The sequence below is a fragment of the Prionailurus bengalensis genome, chromosome B2, assembly GCF_016509475.1.
Source record: "Prionailurus bengalensis isolate Pbe53 chromosome B2, Fcat_Pben_1.1_paternal_pri, whole genome shotgun sequence".
NCBI classification, from domain to species: Eukaryota; Metazoa; Chordata; class Mammalia; order Carnivora; family Felidae; genus Prionailurus; species Prionailurus bengalensis.
The window spans coordinates 97,281,695-97,298,596 of record NC_057349.1 but is presented as its reverse complement, the minus strand read 5'-3'; the positions used below and the strand labels follow the sequence as shown (position 1 = coordinate 97,298,596).

At 37.0% G+C, this 16,902-nt stretch overlaps 1 protein-coding gene across 1 annotated transcript in view; it reads left to right on the top strand.

Annotated features, from left to right (window-relative positions):
* Positions 1 to 63: 63 nt before the first annotated feature.
* Positions 64 to 16,902, top strand: part of OSTM1 (osteoclastogenesis associated transmembrane protein 1) — a 41,710-nt gene continuing 24,871 nt past the window's right edge. The window contains exons 1-2 of the mRNA XM_043592058.1: positions 64 to 570; positions 5,856 to 5,970. Coding sequence (XP_043447993.1) covers positions 169 to 570; positions 5,856 to 5,970 — 517 coding nt within the window. The 5' untranslated portion in view covers positions 64 to 168. The remainder of the gene's footprint in view (positions 571 to 5,855; positions 5,971 to 16,902) is intronic.

Below are 16,902 nucleotides of genomic sequence, written 5' to 3'. Positions count from 1 at the left end.
GGCAGCCAATGGGGCGGGGCGCCGCGCGCCGGGGCGGGGCCATGACGCGCGCGCCTCGTGACCCAGTTCGAGGCCTGCGCCCAAGGAAGCCGGAAGCGACGGCCGTCAGCTGCGCCGGCTCGTGGGGGAGAGGCGGGTAGAGTGCTTTGGGGTTTGCGGACCCCCGCGATGGAGCTAGACGCGCCAGTCGCGTGGCGGAGGTCGTTGCTTTTGCGGCGGCTGCTGCTGGTGCCGCTTCTGTGGTCGGGGCTGGGTCTGGGAGCGCTCGCTGTGGGCAGCAGCCCCCACAGGGTCCTCCACGACCTCCTGTCGGAGCAGCAGTTGCTGGAGGTGGAGGACTTGTCCCTGACCCTGCTGCAGGGCGGAAGGCTGGGGCCACTGTCGTTACCCCCGGACCTGCCGGATCTGGATCCTGAGTGTCGGGAGCTGTTACTGGACTTCGCCAACAGCAGCGCAGAGCTGACCGGGTGCTTAGTGCGCAGCGCCCGGCCGGTGCGCCTCTGTCAGACCTGCTATCCCCTCTTCCAACAGGTCGCGAACAAGATGGACAACATCAGTCGAGCCGTGGGGGTGGGTAGCGGAGCACCCCCTGGACCTCCGGCGTGGAGGGTTGGGAAAGGAGGATGTAATGATGGTAACTCGGGGGGGGGGGGGGGGCTCAGTTTTCCTGTTTGTAAGAAAAAAGGGTTGGACTGGGATTGTGGAATTTGGGGCATCAGAAAAGTGGGTGGCATTATAGGGCTTGGAGTTTCGATTTTTGCCTCCGTAGCTGCTGTTGGGCAGCTTGGTACATATTTGCAGATAGGTATGGTTTTTCTTGGGTCTCCTACACCCTTAACCCTACTTTTCCTTTCCCTTCCCTCTACCCTCTTCGCCCCACTCCAATACAGCTTCTTCCCATCTCTACTTGGTGTTCCCAGAAAGGACCCTTTCCTGAAACTCCAAGTAGAGTGGAGAAACTCTAGTATGGCAGTGGTTAGGAAGATTGAGCTTGGTAGCCAGAAAATATCAGATGCACTACTTTATAGCAGCTTGGTCTTGGATTAATTATTTATAGTCTTAGTATGGACTTATGTAGTATAGACTTAGTATAGACTTAGTATAGACCCCTCGGTAAGATGGAAAAAACAGCCGCCTGTTGTGACTGTTACAAGAATTACAAGAGCTGACATATGAAATTTCATCTTTTAGCCGTATACTCTGAGCAAATTACTTACATTCTCTGTCTGTATTCTTATCTGTAAGATGAAAGGAGCTCTTAGAAAACTAGCACATAGTAATAGTTCTCAGTAAATGGGAGTTAAAATTTTAGGAAATGATATATCTACCCTCCATTCTTGATACCCTTAGTGCTTTTCTGGTCATGTGGTAGGTCCTGTGAAGGGTTTAATAGAAAAGAGGAAGGAAGGAAGAAAGAAAAAGAATACGTGTTCCTAACTAATAAGAAATTTTATAGGGTCTAGAGTAGGAAAGGATAAGAGTGTCAGGGCTGGTAGGAGTCATGAGGTGTGGGCCGGATATGCCTTGTAAAGGAAAAACATGAGGAATGACATTAGGGTTGTGGAGGGGGAAAGTTCCTCTTGTATCGAGGGGACAAGCAGTCTCACGAAAATGTGATTGGAATTATTTCATCAATCATAGTTGATTTGACAAAAACTTATATAGAATTGCATCCTGCTTTAAGTCAGCCTGATATTCCTTAAGGTAAATCTTTTTTTTTAAACATATATAGGAAATTTATTTGCATTAAATAAATATGAGGTCAATCTTCCTGTAAAGAGCTAGTTTTAAAGGTAGTTGTCAAGTTTGGAAAAAAAACAATTAAAACCAATGAATCACCAAAGTAGTAATTAGTAAAATTTATTGTGCACACACCAAAAAAGGCAGTATGAACTGGGAGCACTCAAACCAAAACATGGAATGAGGCTCAGAGATACACTATTATAAAGCAGTTTACATAGTATAGAATGGTGACTGTTAATTCTTCACAGCGTTGGTTACAATATAGGAATTTTCTTTTTATTTTTCATAGGAATTTTCTGAAAGAGAATTGGTTAGTGGTTACCTCATATCAATTTGGGAGAACAGTTTAAGTCTGGCTTATGATTTTCAAAGGGATAAGCAAGAAGTAGCCCAGGTCAAGATAGCTTCACTTGTCTTGCAAAGTAAGCTAAATTAAGTTTTTGTTTGTGTGACTAAACTGGCTTTGCCTGACCAGGGAATATTCAAGTCTGGTCTCCATTTGTGTTTAATTTTAACATAGCTTAAACTTAGGCTTCAGTATTTTTCAGGCATACTTCTGTTAGGTGTAACAAGGTGGATATCTATCCATCTATCTATATTCCTATGATTTTAAAATATAGCACCCAAGACTCGTCCCTGTCACGATAGCAAAGTATGACATGACATCATATCTGTTTTGAGCAATTAAGTGAGTTGTTTTGTGGCCAACAAGACTGAATCATGATGCAAAGCTTGGATCTTTTGAGGGAGCAAATGCTTTCCTCATTTGTGTAGATACAGTGGAATTAAGAAAAAGTTAAAAAATTACCCCAAACTCTAGTGGTACCCATCACCCATTCTGTGTATGAATTTCCATATGAATTCCTCACTGCCCAAGAGAGACTTCCTTGGGTAGGGGATGGCAGAAACTTCCTTCCTTTCATTCGTGCCTCTCAGATTCTTTTTTTTTTTTTTTTTTTTTTTTTTTTTTTTTTACTAGGTGCCTCTCAGATTCTACCAGTGGATCTGGGCACCGGACTCACCTCATCCTTGTGTGAAAGGAAGAGAGTAAAGAGATTTAAAAAGGCAGAAAAACCCTTTACCCAACCTGGAATTCCTAACATCCTAGACCTTGACCTCTTTCCCTTTCCTCAGTAGAGCTAGATGTGCTTTGCTAGCTCAGAAGCATGATTTTTACAGTTCTGAGTTACTTCATGGATTTTAATGTTTATTTATTTTTGAGAGAGAGAGAGCACGCATGAGCGGTGGAGGGGCAGAGAGAGAGAGACAGACAGACAGACAGAACAGAAGCAGGCTCCAGGCGCCAGCTGTCAGCACAGAACCTGACGCAGGGCTTGAACTCACAAACTGTGAGATCATGACCTGAGCTGAGGTCAGACGCTTAACCGACTGAGCCACCCAGGCACCCCACTTCATGGATTTTATAGGCTTCCTTGGATTGGTTCTGGAATTGAATCATCATGTGTAATAATGAACTTCTGGAAAAAAAGTGTTCTGAGTTTCTTATGAGTGAACTGGAAGGAATCAGTTGTCCTTTCTGTGTGTGGGGGGGCGGGCACGGAGGGGGTATTTCTCAAGAGTAATGTATTTTCTTTGACTCACATAAACTCAGTTTTTCATTTAAATGAGTTTAATTCGGGACATGGTATTTTTAAATATTGGGCTGGTAAAACAATACAGGAGGAAAAGAAGGATAAGGCCCAAGCTCCAAACTATCAGTTGGAGAGATAAACCTCTTTTGTGAAAAAGAAAAAAGGAAAAAAAATCATCAATGTGAATGTTATAATTCATACAATAGCAATTTACAGCAGAAGGGTGAAGGAGATACTGAATTAAAGGAGGGAACAGAGCAAGGGGGCATTAATCAGAGAAAACCTATGAGCTGAATTTTGAACAAGATATCCTTTATCATCTCTTTAGGCCAAATCCATGTCCATGGGTTGATTGAGAGAGGAGGGGAGTATAACAAGGAGAAAAAGAATCTAAGGTAGAAATTAGCAAGCTGTTTCTCTGGTACAGCAAGCTAATTCATTTAACTATAATAGAATTGTCTGATAAGAATTCTGTTTTCTTATCAGTTCCTCTTAGAATTATTGAGACAAGGCCTGCATATGGTTTTATTATCTGAAGGTAAAGAATACAGAACTGACTGATTCCCTCTTCCTTACAGTCAGTATTTTTTTCTTTTAATTTAAATGGATGGTGGTTTCATTGAGCTGTTCAGCATCCTCAGAGAAGTTGCCAGGATGCTTTGCCCCCCCCCCCCCCCCCCCCCCCCCCCCCCCCCCGCCCAAACTCTGAATTGCTTAGCTCTATCTCATTCTGCTTGGTTTGTCTAAAGTGTACATAGATAGATATAGATATGGATAGATATGTATATGTATTTATGAAGGTGCTAGTGATTAGGGGTATGTATCTGGAAGTGGTCAACATACTTTTTTTCAGTATAGATTAATACACAAATTCTTAAGAATATAGGGGGAGAATCAACATAGAATAACATAATAATCTGTATCTTTCATTAGCAATCAGAAAATAATGCTTCTAATGCATTCATTCAAGAAAATTATTGAGTATTATATGCAGGCCAGTGGTAGTTACTAGGGATATAGCTGTGAATGAGCAGACCTTGTAGTCTGGTAGGGAAAACAGGCATTAACTATATTATAATATAAGTAATTACTTAATTCAGGTGTGATAAGTGTTGCCAAGTAAAAAAAAAAAAACCCAGATGCTACCAAAGCATATAACAAGGGAGCTGATCTTGACTAGGGCTGGTGGTAGGTAGAGTGGTCAGCGGTTAAAGCTGATACCTAAAATCTGGGAGGGTGTGGGGCGGGGAAGAGAAGGTATACGTCCAAAAGAAGTAACAGGTGTGAAGACTGAGTCTGGTGTGTTTGAGCACTAGAAAGAACTCAAAGTACTATGAGCCAGAAGGAGACCTGTGACCTGAGCCTGAAGAAGTAGGCAGGTACCAGGTCATGTGGGCCTGGTGGGAGTATGTTTAAGGGTTAGACTTTGATGTTGAAGCAGTGCGATGTTATTGAGAGGTTTAATTCTGTAGAATGACACGATGAGATTCATACATTAACCATCCTGGTTACATGAGAGAAAGTGGAGGAAACAGACTGAGGAGGGTAGGGGAAGAGCAGGTGTGGAGAGGTGAATTAAGAGACTCTTGCAGTGATGTGGTAAATGGTGGCTAGACCATTGTGATGGGGAGAAATGGACAGATTTCAGAGCCATGTAGAATGTAGTCTTGACAAGACTTGGTAGTTAATCTGGGGAGGTTCTTGAAGTCCCAGTGTTTATGGCATTCCCTTACATTTTCTGTGTTCTCAAAACTCCAGGATTCTTACAGTGCCTGGTAAGTAGTAGGAGTTAAATAGCCTTGAAAGAATGAAGGGTCAGCATGACTTAATTCCTTTCTTGGGACAAAGGGGAAAAGGAATAGATAAGGATCAAATAGTTTAGGGACTTGGATTTATTTATTTGCATAGTGTGAGTTTTATTATTCAGATGACCTGTGGAAAGCATATTCATTATATCTGGGTGTAAACTATTTGGGTACAAATTGGATGTGTCACATTGTCTTGTGGATTATAAGATTTTTGCACCAAAAGTTGCCCAGAAGATAAAACTCAAATGTGTGATCATTTACCGAGATTAAAGAAATTATGTAAATAATATATGTTCATTGTAGAAAAATTTAGGCAGCGTAAATGAGGCAAAAAAGAAAATAAAAATCACCATATTTCCATTATTCAGAGATAATGCCAGTGCTACATTTCGATGAAAGCCTTCCAGAATTTTTTCCTATGTGTAAAAAGCAAGAAACAAGACACAATTTGGCCCTAAATGGTTGAGATTGTTTAATAGAAGCAAATATTTATTTAAGAAGCAAAGATTTTCTTCCCTTGCTAGTGAACCTGGTACCAGTAAATATTAGCTGCTTTTATTATGGTTATTAATTATGTCATTATTTGCTTATATCAAACAGTTAAAATGCTTCTAATCCTTTAATTATTTTTATGAGAACTTTTGCCTTATGTTGTTGTTTAGGAAGTCTAAAAGTACTCAGATTATATTTTTCTACCTTTTTGTTGTTACAGAATACGTCAGAGAGTCATAGTTGTGCCAGAAGCCTCTTAATGGCAGATAGAATGCAGATAGTTGTGATTCTGTCTGAGTTTTTTAACTCCACATGGCAGAAGGCAAATTGTGCAAGTAAGTAATTCTTTCATTTTCATGTTGCAGTTATGGTTCAACAGTATAGATGTCAGATTTTATTTTAGTGAATTTTGAGATCTTTGAAGCTAGATAATACTTTTTATTACCAAGTTTAAATGAACTGCAATTAGCGTCATGGTTTATTAGTGGGAATTACTTGGGCAAATATTGAAAGGCAGAAAAGTGTAGCAGTTAACAGGATGAGCTTAGTAGTCAGAGCTGGACTTCATGCTAAGCTCTGCCGCTTGCTGACCCTGACTGACTGGCAGTCAGACCTTGGGCATGTAACTTCACCCCTTGGAGCTTCAGTTTCTTCATCTGATTTGGGGGTAAGTTGGGGACAATAATGGGAACCTACCTTATATGATTGTTTTTAGGATTAAGTGAAAAAAATTATGTAAAGAACTTAGGTGGGTAGCTGGCACAGAGTTAATGTTGAAGAAATGTTAACTGTTTACTATAATAATGATGATGATTATAATCTGTCAAATGGAGGTGGTGGGAGGTGATAACATCTGTTCTACCAGTTTTGCAGGTTTATGTGTATTTGTATAATACAGTGAGATCTATTTTCAGGCACTCTTGGGGAAAATTAAAACCACTGTTTCAATTTGTAAGTGTTTTGAATACCAATTGTGTACCAGGCAGTTTTTGTTTTCCATGTCTTATAATTTAGTGATGAAGAAAGTTATATTTACAGGATAACCCTAAGGTAGATAAATAAATGCTTTAATAAAGTTATTGAATACTTGGGGGATATAGAAAATACATTGGGGAGAATTTGAAATGACTTCTTAGAGTAGGTACCTTTTGATCCTATTCCTTTATGGCTAGGTGTGATTTCAAGAAGTAGAGATGACAGGAAGGACACTGCAGAGGGTGAGGCACCACAGACAGAGAGGCACAGAGGTGTCAGAGTTGTAGCGTTCCAGGGTCTGGAAGCACAATGGGAGATAAAGTTGGAAAAGGAAAGTAGGACCTTGACTGACGCAGTAGTTTATCACCAGTACATTAAGAAATGGTTATATACTATAGTATGTTGGGCATTCACAATACACATGGAATATTAAAGGCAGTAAGGACTACTATAGGTTAAATTTTTTTTTTTAACATTTAACCTAGGACTTTCCAAGCTGTTTTTGTTTTGTTGTCTTTATTTTATTAAAAAATTATTATTGAAGTATAGTTGACCTACAATGTTATGTTAGTTTCAGGGGTGCAACTTAGTGATTCGACAATTCTATACATTACTCAGTGCTCACCATGGTAAGTACAGTCACTATCTGTAGCTTTTTTTTTTTTGTTTTTACTACAAAGACCCTTTATTTTTTCTTTTTATGGAATCCCATTGGAAGAGGAAGAGAGAGACCAGTGAGCAAGTTATTATAATAGTTTAGGCAAGAAGCAGAGAAAACACAAAGTAGGGCATGGGCAGGGGAAATCCATAGGATTTAAAATCTGTGTACCTTTATGTAAGTCATTAATGAGTTTAACTTTTCTAAGGACTTGTCTTTTTGTTTAGTTCATAGGAGAAAAACTGTAAATGGCAAAAAGACCCCTGCTAAGTTTTTTTCCTTTTTATTGACTCTCTTAACTTTGTCTCTGTTAATTCAGATTTTATGGTAATTTGAACAGAGACTTGGCTGACAGCCTTTTTTAAAGCAAAAGCTTTACTTTTTTAGTGTAAAAATTTCTAGTATAAATATGATTGAACAGAATTTGTATACAGTTGGTATTCAAAATGATTGAACAGAGTTTACTTAACCTATATAGGAGAATTGTTTTTAAGTATTCTTAAAACCTTAAAAAATCCATTAATATAAAAAAATATGCTAATTATAAGTAATTTAAAATTAACTAGAGTAAATGGGATACGTATTGGATTTCAATTCTTTTGAATGGTATGACTTAACTTTTATACTTGAGAGGCAAAGCATCTTTTGTTTAAAAGATATTTTGTAACAAAAAAAGATATTTTGTGACAAAGACTTCACTAATGCAAAGCAGCTTTCTTCTCCAGTTAATTAAAAAAGAAAGAAAACATTTTGCTGCATATTTACTTAATATGGTAGTTATAAAACTCTTTAGAATAAATTCTTAGGATACCTTTGTTTTCCTGTGACCCATCCTATATTGTAAATATTCCTTAAGTAAACTTCTTTTGAACAACAAGTGAAATGCTTACCTCCTAATTAAAATTTGGCCAAGACATATGGTCAGGTGAAAGAAGCAAGGTGCAGAGAAGTATGACATCTTTTGAGGAATTAGGAAACTAAGAAGACTTAGTTTTCATTGTACTTATATTTGTACCCTTTAGATTTTATGCCATATGCGTTTAATACCTATTCAAAAATACATTTAAAAATTTTATCAGAGGGGCGCCTGGGTGGCTCAGTGGGTTGAGTATCCGGCTTCAGCTTAGGTCATGATCATATGGTTCGTGAGTTTGAGCCCCACATTGGGCCCTGTGCTGACAGTTCAGGACCTGGAGTCTGCTTCTGATTCTGTCTCCCTCTCTCTCTGCCCCTCCCCGACTCATGTTCTGTCTCTCTCTGCCTCTCAAAAATAAATAAACGTAATAAATTTTTTTTTTTAATTTTAACAAAATGTCCAAATTTAGGTTATTTATATGTTAGATGTAGTCAGTCTTTTTTAGCATTATGCATTAAAAAATTATCTTCCATTCGTTTTTCATTCACATTTTAAACTTTCATTGTAACTTATATTCTATATTTTAAGTGGAAAAAAAGTAGTTCTATAAATATGTACTCCCTCAACTGTTTTCTCTTGGACATTCTAAAATAATCATCTTAACTAGAATTAAATAATCTCTACCAAAATTACCTGGAAACTCTTCTAATTATGCTCTTTGCAAATGTATTTAATAAAGATAATGTGAACACTTTCTGAAAATTTTAAGGAATTGTTCAAATAACTTCTAATTTTTTACCAAAATTTAATAAAGCATTCTTACTTGAGCAGCATAATCTTCTCTTACAAAGTAGTGAGGAAGAAATAGGAAGGAAAGAAAAAATGAGGAGTTAAAGAAGTTGAGCAACAAATTAGCAGTTAATATTTCTCAGGGCGCCTGGCTGGCTCAGTTGGTAGAGCATGTGACTCTTGATCTCGGGGTTTTAAGTTCAAGCTCCACATCAGGTGTAGATATTTACTTAAAAATAAAATCTTAGAAATAAAGTAAATAAATAGATGGATAGATAAATAAAATTTCTCAATTTTGTAGCCCTTGTCTCATTTGAGCTTCACAATAAGCCTTATGAGGTAGAGTGAGGGTTCGGAGAGTATAGATGAACTGCAGATCCAGAGTCTAGAACTAAATTCAAAAGGCTTTAAGATTGTTCATCTGAATAGATGGTGTTTACGAGTTAATGCCTAATTTAGTTTTTTAAAGTAGTGCTTGACAGATTCATTGCACAATCTCTAAGAAATGCAAATATATTTTAATTAGCCCACAAAAGTTTAACATTTATGCTATATATGTGCTTGATATTATGGAAAGTCTAATCTTTTACTAATATAAATGTAAAATACTATAAAGAACAAGTAATACTACATAAAATTAAAACTAGATAATGTGAAAAAAATTTTTAATAGAGTTGCACATTTTCCATGAGACTGATGCACCATCCAGTGCACTAAGAAGGCACCAGAGTTGCACATTTTATAGAAAAATGTTACTGTTAGCAATGATCCAGCATCAGGTTCTCATGAAATTGCATCTCTAGCAAGCAGATCTGTTAAAACACTAATTTCATGGGATCTTTACTCTTTTATTTTCTTGGTGAATGATAATAAAGTCTTCCATTTACTTGTTCACTTGAAAGAAAATCTACCTACCTACCTACCCAGTCATTGTTTTTTAAATCATTGACCTTTAAAAATATGTAAAAGAATACAAGGGGTGTTTACTCTTTTAATAAATGGAAGACAACAGACATGTTATAATTTTAAAGGGATTGCCTGGTCAGAGGTTTGCCTGGATGTTGTAATTTTGTATTGTAGGAGACCAGAATATGCCACCCCAAAATACACCTCTGGCATAAGGATTATTTTGAGCTAATTATTTTGATAAACAGCAGACACAGGAGAAGCTCTGAAGACAGAGTAGAAGTAACCCTTTTACAAGGGAAATTTATATTTATAAAGGAAATCTCCATTTGTAAGAGTATTTCCTTCTCTGTACCAAGAAAATGATGACTCCAACTCACAAGAGAATATTAAAAATGGAGAAGACAGGGACATGTATCTGCATAACAAACCTTACACTTGTTTACCATGATTCTCCTGGTCACTTCCTCGTAACTGGCCTCCCTCATACTCTCCTTACTTTGTTTTTAGCTGAAGGTGGCATTTAAGCCTACATTCTAAGCCATCTCTTTGAGTTACTCATGTTTGCCATGTATATGTGAGAGATACAAGTTAATAAATTTGTTTGTTTTTCTCCTGTTATCTGTCTTTTGTTACAGGAGCCTCAGCTGAGAACTTAGAAGAATAGAGGGAAAATTATTTTTCTCCTCTACAGTATATACATAAAAATCACAATATAAATTCTCAAAAATTTTTTCTGGATTATTTACCTTTTTATTTAAATACAAAAAAAAAAAAAGACTGCTCAGTTTTCTCAGAATTTGTGTGAAATTATTAAACTTAAGCCACTAATCCATTTGTTTCCATTACTTTTTTTTGATGATCTAGTTATTAAATTTGCAAATATACCCCTTATAGGTGAGGCCAGCAGTAGGGATCTTTAATGGTGAATAATATGGAGTCTATTTAGTCTAGCACCTAAAAGGTAAAAAAGGAAGGAAAAAAATTACAAAGAGTAAGCAAAAGCTACTGATGTGTTTTAAAAATTTGTTTTTAATGGAAACTTAAACCAGTATATGATCCATTTTGTATAGATGTATCTTTTGATATAAAATGACTATTTTTTCCCCAACTTCTCTGTTAGCAAATGCAAAACTGTAATAATTATATAGGTAAAAATCTTTTTAAGTGAATTTAAGAGGCTATTTTTTAAAAAGAATGTTATTTAAAATACAAAAATAAAAAGTTATAAAATCTTATTAAAATGTAAAAATGTAAAATCTAAAATATTGTTTTAAAAATATTATTGAAATTAATACACTGCCAAAATCCACCTTTCCTTTCTACTTGATCTAGCTCAGGTTGATACCAAGTCTCTGCAGTTATTAGTTGATGAAAGGAAGGCTAGAAACCCAATTAAAAATAGAATGTCATCCATGTACCACTCCCATCTCTTTTATCTTTAGAATTGCTATGTCTTTGAATGATGCTATGTCTTTGAATGATACTAGTCTTGGTAGGAAAGATGGTTTTGGAAACAGATGGAGACTCAAAGTGTAAAGAGCTCAGCTCTTACATTTCACATTACATATAACATGGAAACTAGTTCTTGTGGAGAATGTCTGCTAAGTAGTAAAGGAAATATATCAAAATTTCTTGTCTACAGAATTTTAAATATTTCTCTTTTTTTAAAGTATTTATTTTCAGAGAGTGGGGGGGGGGAGAGAGAGAGAGAGAGAGAGAGAGAGAGAGAGCGCAAGCACGTGCACGATCAGGGGAGGGACAGAGAAAGAGAGGGAGAGAGAGAGTCCCAAGCAGGCTCTGCACTGTCTGCACAGAGCCCAGCATGGGGCTTGGTATCACGAACTGTGAGATCAGACCTGAGCCACCCAGGCACCCCTCTCCTGTACAGAATTTTACAGCAGTTATCAGAAGTATATTGTTGATATAGGAATAGCCTTGTTATCAACATGCTTCTTAGTTATCCTATGCATATGACAGTTGAATAATTACCAGGATCACAAACTTTGATGAGACCATTGATTGTTTTATGATAAAGTGTTTTGGTTCTTTGTTTTTTCTTTTTCCTTGTTCAATTTATTGACATACAATTGAGATATAAGTTTAAGAGGTACAGTGTATTGATTTGATATATATTGGAAAATGATTACCACCATGGTTTAGGTAATACCTCCAACATGTCACATAATTATCATTTCTTTTTTGTGGTGAGAATGTTTAAGATTTGCTCTCTTAGCAACTTTTCAGGTATGTAAATATATGACAGTGCTGTTAACTATACTCACCATGCTGTACACTAGATTCCTAGAACTTACTCATCTTATAACTGGAGGTTTGTATCCTTTGACTAACATCTCCCTATTTCCTCTAGCCCCTGGCAACCACCATTCTTCTCTATGAATTAAGCTCATAGTTGACTGTATATGCTGGGGTTTATTTCTGGACTCCGGATTCTGCTCCATCGGTCTCCTTTCCTGTGATAACAGTCAGTCTTAACTAGTTGATGAAATTCCCAGGGAAGGGATTTATGCCAGTTGAGTTTCTTTTGGAAGATTTGTCTTTAGGCAGTTAAGGGCAGTTCACAGAAAGCTCTCTGCATTTGCTATTTTTCAAGTGACTTTAGCTCAAAACAATCCTTACGGCAAAGAGGCATATTTTGGAATGGCATATTCTATCACCCTTCACTTACTATGTTTTAATTGTTTAAAAGTCAATAATAAAACTTCATGGTTATCAGAAGGTCAGTTAACCAGAACCCCTCTTTTACATATTTTATTTACATGGTAATTTGCTAAGCATTAGACTCACTTATTTTGTGTCTTACAATTTAAAATGTCTTTGTTTTCATACTTAAAACTTAATTACGTTATTGAGGCACAAAGTTCTAGGAGTTTATACTATATTTTCTGAAGCTTGGCCTTTTTTTCAGAAATTGGTAATTGTCTCTGTTCTTTATAAAACTAGTTTTGTAAAACAGCAAAGATCTTTATACAAATGCCTAATGGATGCCAAATATTTTATCTAAAGGTGCATAATAATTTCTGTCATGATGATTTAGGTCTCTGTATCTTAACTTGAATCCTCCATACCTTTAAGAATGCCTCTTGAGCTGATGCTTTGAGCCCTCACTAAGAAAGAAGCTATGCTAATCTGTCCTTGATGAGTCTACATTGATCATCTGAGATGTGGAAAATTCATAATAACCACTTCACTTGGTGCTTATAGGAAGCTTTATTATTACTAATATTCCCTAACTTACTAATTTATAAAATATATAGCTTCTCACTGCTTATAACATTATGCTTCCAATTCCTACAAAAGCACAAAAGAGAAATTTTACTGGAGCTCCTTTATTTTAAATCAGAAAGTCAGGGCTCTTTAATAATGAAGACATTTTTAACCCTATTGTATGAATGAACTCCTTTGTGCTTTATAATACCACTGTCTAATGATCACTGAAAAAATTTTGATGGTACTGCATTAATGTGGTACTTAACAAGATGACCAGTCTGTATTAGCTTTTAGTTTAATTTTCATGTTATTTTAAATGAAAAGGAATGGCTGTCAGTAAAATAGAAGAGATTAAGTTCTTTTGTTCAGAGAAGCTTCCTTTATAAATTATTTTTTCATTTGTTGTTATTTTCCATAATTATCCTATAAATTACTTTTTAATAAAAATTATTTCAGTTATGTACTTTGTATCGAAGAAATTGCCACTGCTCTCCCATATTCATGTGCTTTCTACTGTTTTTGTAGGCAGAACAGGGACCCCCCCCCCCATTTATCCCTCTAATGTGTGTGTCAAGTGCCATGACATGGCTCATTAACACAGATGTGCAATTGCTATGGGTGAAATTGTATTCCCTCTGCTCCCTGCAAAATGTCAACTACAAGAACTGAAAACCTGTTTTAATCTCTTGGGCCAATACATTCTGCATGTTTGTAGTTGTGTTTTTTGTATATATACTGCCTCATGCATAAAAGGATTTTGTGATGACACTACACCAGGATTAAGAGAGGTTTAAGTTATATTTGTTTAAAAAAGAATTTAGTGTGTGAAATTTTCGAAAGCTGACAGATGGAGTAACATTTTTAAGCAGTAAAGAAAGAGTGGTATAATTAAGAAAATAATTAAAAGTTTGAAAGAATATTTTGTATCGCAGTGCCTTACTAACTCAATGTATGATCTTCAGTATATTACTTTATTTCTCTGGCTGTTTCCTAATTTGTGAAGGGATCCCTCAGATTTTTATTTTTTCAACGTTTTTTATTTATTTTTGGGACAGAGAGAGACAGAGCATGAACGGGGGAGGGGCAGAGAGAGAGGGAGACACAAAATCGGAAACAGGCTTCAGGCTCCGAGCCATCAGCCCAGAGCCTGATGCGGGGCTCGAACTCACGGACCGTGAGATCGTGACCTGGCTGAAGTTGGACGCTTAACCAACTGCGCCACCCAGGCGCCCCATCCCTCAGATTTTTAAATGATAAGGGTGAACAGTCAGAATGGGGCTTACATTCTTGAGAAGATAAAGATGCAGAGAATGTAGAGTGTAGGAGTTCAGAGAGGCAAAGACTCTAGGATTAGGTTCAGTAGCAGGGCCTCATGTATACCAGGTGCACACCAAGCCCTGCACTAGGGGATGAGGAGGGGAATGGGGCTTAATTCCAGCTCAGCTTCTGGAGGCAGGAGTGTGCCATTTTGTAATCTATCTACCCAGAGAGGATGTTTTTCTAATTTGCACAAAGGAGTTTTTTAGAGTGCTGGTTGCTGCCCTGTTCAGCAGATTTACCGTTCATCACAGTTGCCTAAACTGATCAGTTAGTAGTCACTGCCTGAATCCCTGCGTGGTGTAAGATATCTATTCCTTATGGAAGGAGGAGCAGTGGCCTGTATTTGTTGATTCCCAGTATTGAACTTTAATGGTTTAGAATGTAGATGTGAATATTAATTTCACAGTGTTTGAAAATGCAGTCTCAGGAATCAGACTGAGTAGAAATTTCAGGTCATTACTTACCAGTTTCGTAGCCATAGGCAACTTCCTTAATTCCTTTAAACCTCTGTTCCTTATTTAGAAAATGGAGATAATGATAATGCTTGCCTCTTAATATTATAAGAATTACAGTACATGCATATATCATAGTGTGTGATACACTAGTGTCTCTTGTAGGGGAGCGAAAAAACCTCTTTAACCCATTTTAGGTTCTCTTGCTAGAACTTTGTAGATTAGATCAGGTGAGAACACATTAAGAAGAGAAAAACAAGGGTTTATTAACATGTATTTTGCACATGGACACATGGGAACACCCCATAAGGGGAGTAACATATGGAAGTAATCCAAAGGGATGGTTAGAATTTGGGCTTCTATATCATGTTAGGTTAATCAAAAGAAAACAGGTTTCGGACTTCTGAGTGGAGGAGGCAAGTTCTGAGAACCAGAAAAGGTATGGTAAACCAGGGTTATTAGTGCAGATTTACATCAGAGCCTTCTGCATTTGTAAGTGTTGTTAAGAGTCCTCCTCTTCCTTACACCCTGAAGGAGACATTTTACACATGGAAATTTCCCTCCAAATGTAAATTTCATTCATAAAACATAACATGTTCCCTGTTTTTAGAGCTTTTTTTCCTGCTTCTGTTGGTTATCAGTGACCTTTAGCTCAAAATAATCTATATGCCCCAGAGGCATATTTTGAGGTGACTGTATTCCAGTACCCTTCACTACCTGTTCAGTTTATCTCTTATCCATTGAATTCTTTCTGTTTGCATTGCTACCTTCTGGATAATTGCAATAGCTTCCTATCCTGTCTCTCCACTCTCAGTTGAGAGACATCATATTAGATGGCCCTGAGTGGGTATAATATATGGCTATCAGTTGAAATCAAGGAGGACAAGAGTAGCATGGAGTAGGTACTAGAGAATAGAAAATATTTGGAACATCCCTTGTAGAATAATTGGTAGGGTGCCTGTAAGAAGTTTTTGTGGCCCTATGACTAGAATTTAGAATTGAGTCCCTTAATATAACCTTAAGATTTTCTATAATAGTGTGCTACAAAACAGAATTGGGAGTAGAGGAAGTAAACGGAGGTTGTCTAGGGTTGGAAATGTTTGTGAGTGTGTGTAATGTAAGGAGGGCAAGGATTCTCAGAGAATGAGATTGAAATGGCTGGCCACAAGTTTCAGGATATAGAGCCAGGCACTCAAACCTACAACCTAGATACATGGAAAGCGAAAGGAATGAACTTGAGCTAATGTTAAGTAAGAGTATTAAGTTGCAGAGCAATATCATTTATTTTAGATTTTAAAAAAACACGTAAAATAATTATCTTTGTTTCCAGACTTTACTTGAAGCCCCTTTATCAGTATTTTTTAGGCAAAATTCTTACCATCTAGTTTCTCTGTTCCCATAACTCACAATAGATTTGAAAGACCAAATTTATTTATTTATTTATTTTTAAGGTTTATTTATTTTTAAGTGTTTATTTATTTTGAGAGAGAGAGAGCATGTGTGCATGAGCAGGGCAGGGGCATACAGAGAGGTAGAGAGAGAATCCCAAGCATGCTTTGTGCTGCCAGCTCAGGGCCTGACACATGGCTCGATCATACAAATCTTGAGACCATGATCTGAGCCGAAATCAAGAGTCAGGTGCTCAACCTGACTCAGCTGAGCCACCCAGGTGCTCCAAAAGAACAAAGTTTATTTTATTTTTTATATTACTTTATTTTATTGTTCAAAATTTTATTTATTTATTTTTAAATATAATTTATTGTCAAGGTGGCTAACATACACTGTATACAGTGTGCTCTTGGTTTTGGGGATAGATTCCTGTGATTCATTGCTTACATACAATATCCAGTCCAAAAGAGCAAATTTTAAAAGGTTGATCCTGTTAGATGCAGTAAATGACTCACTAGTGAAGATGGAAGAGACACAGTACTACTATATTTGGCACAAAACAGGATCAAAAAGCATATAAATTTAGATTAAATGAATGTAGGATACACAGTCTTTATGCCTACACAGCACTAAGTACGCTTATTAAGTCAGTATTTGATAACTGATGTTCACGATTAAGACTTTGTAACAT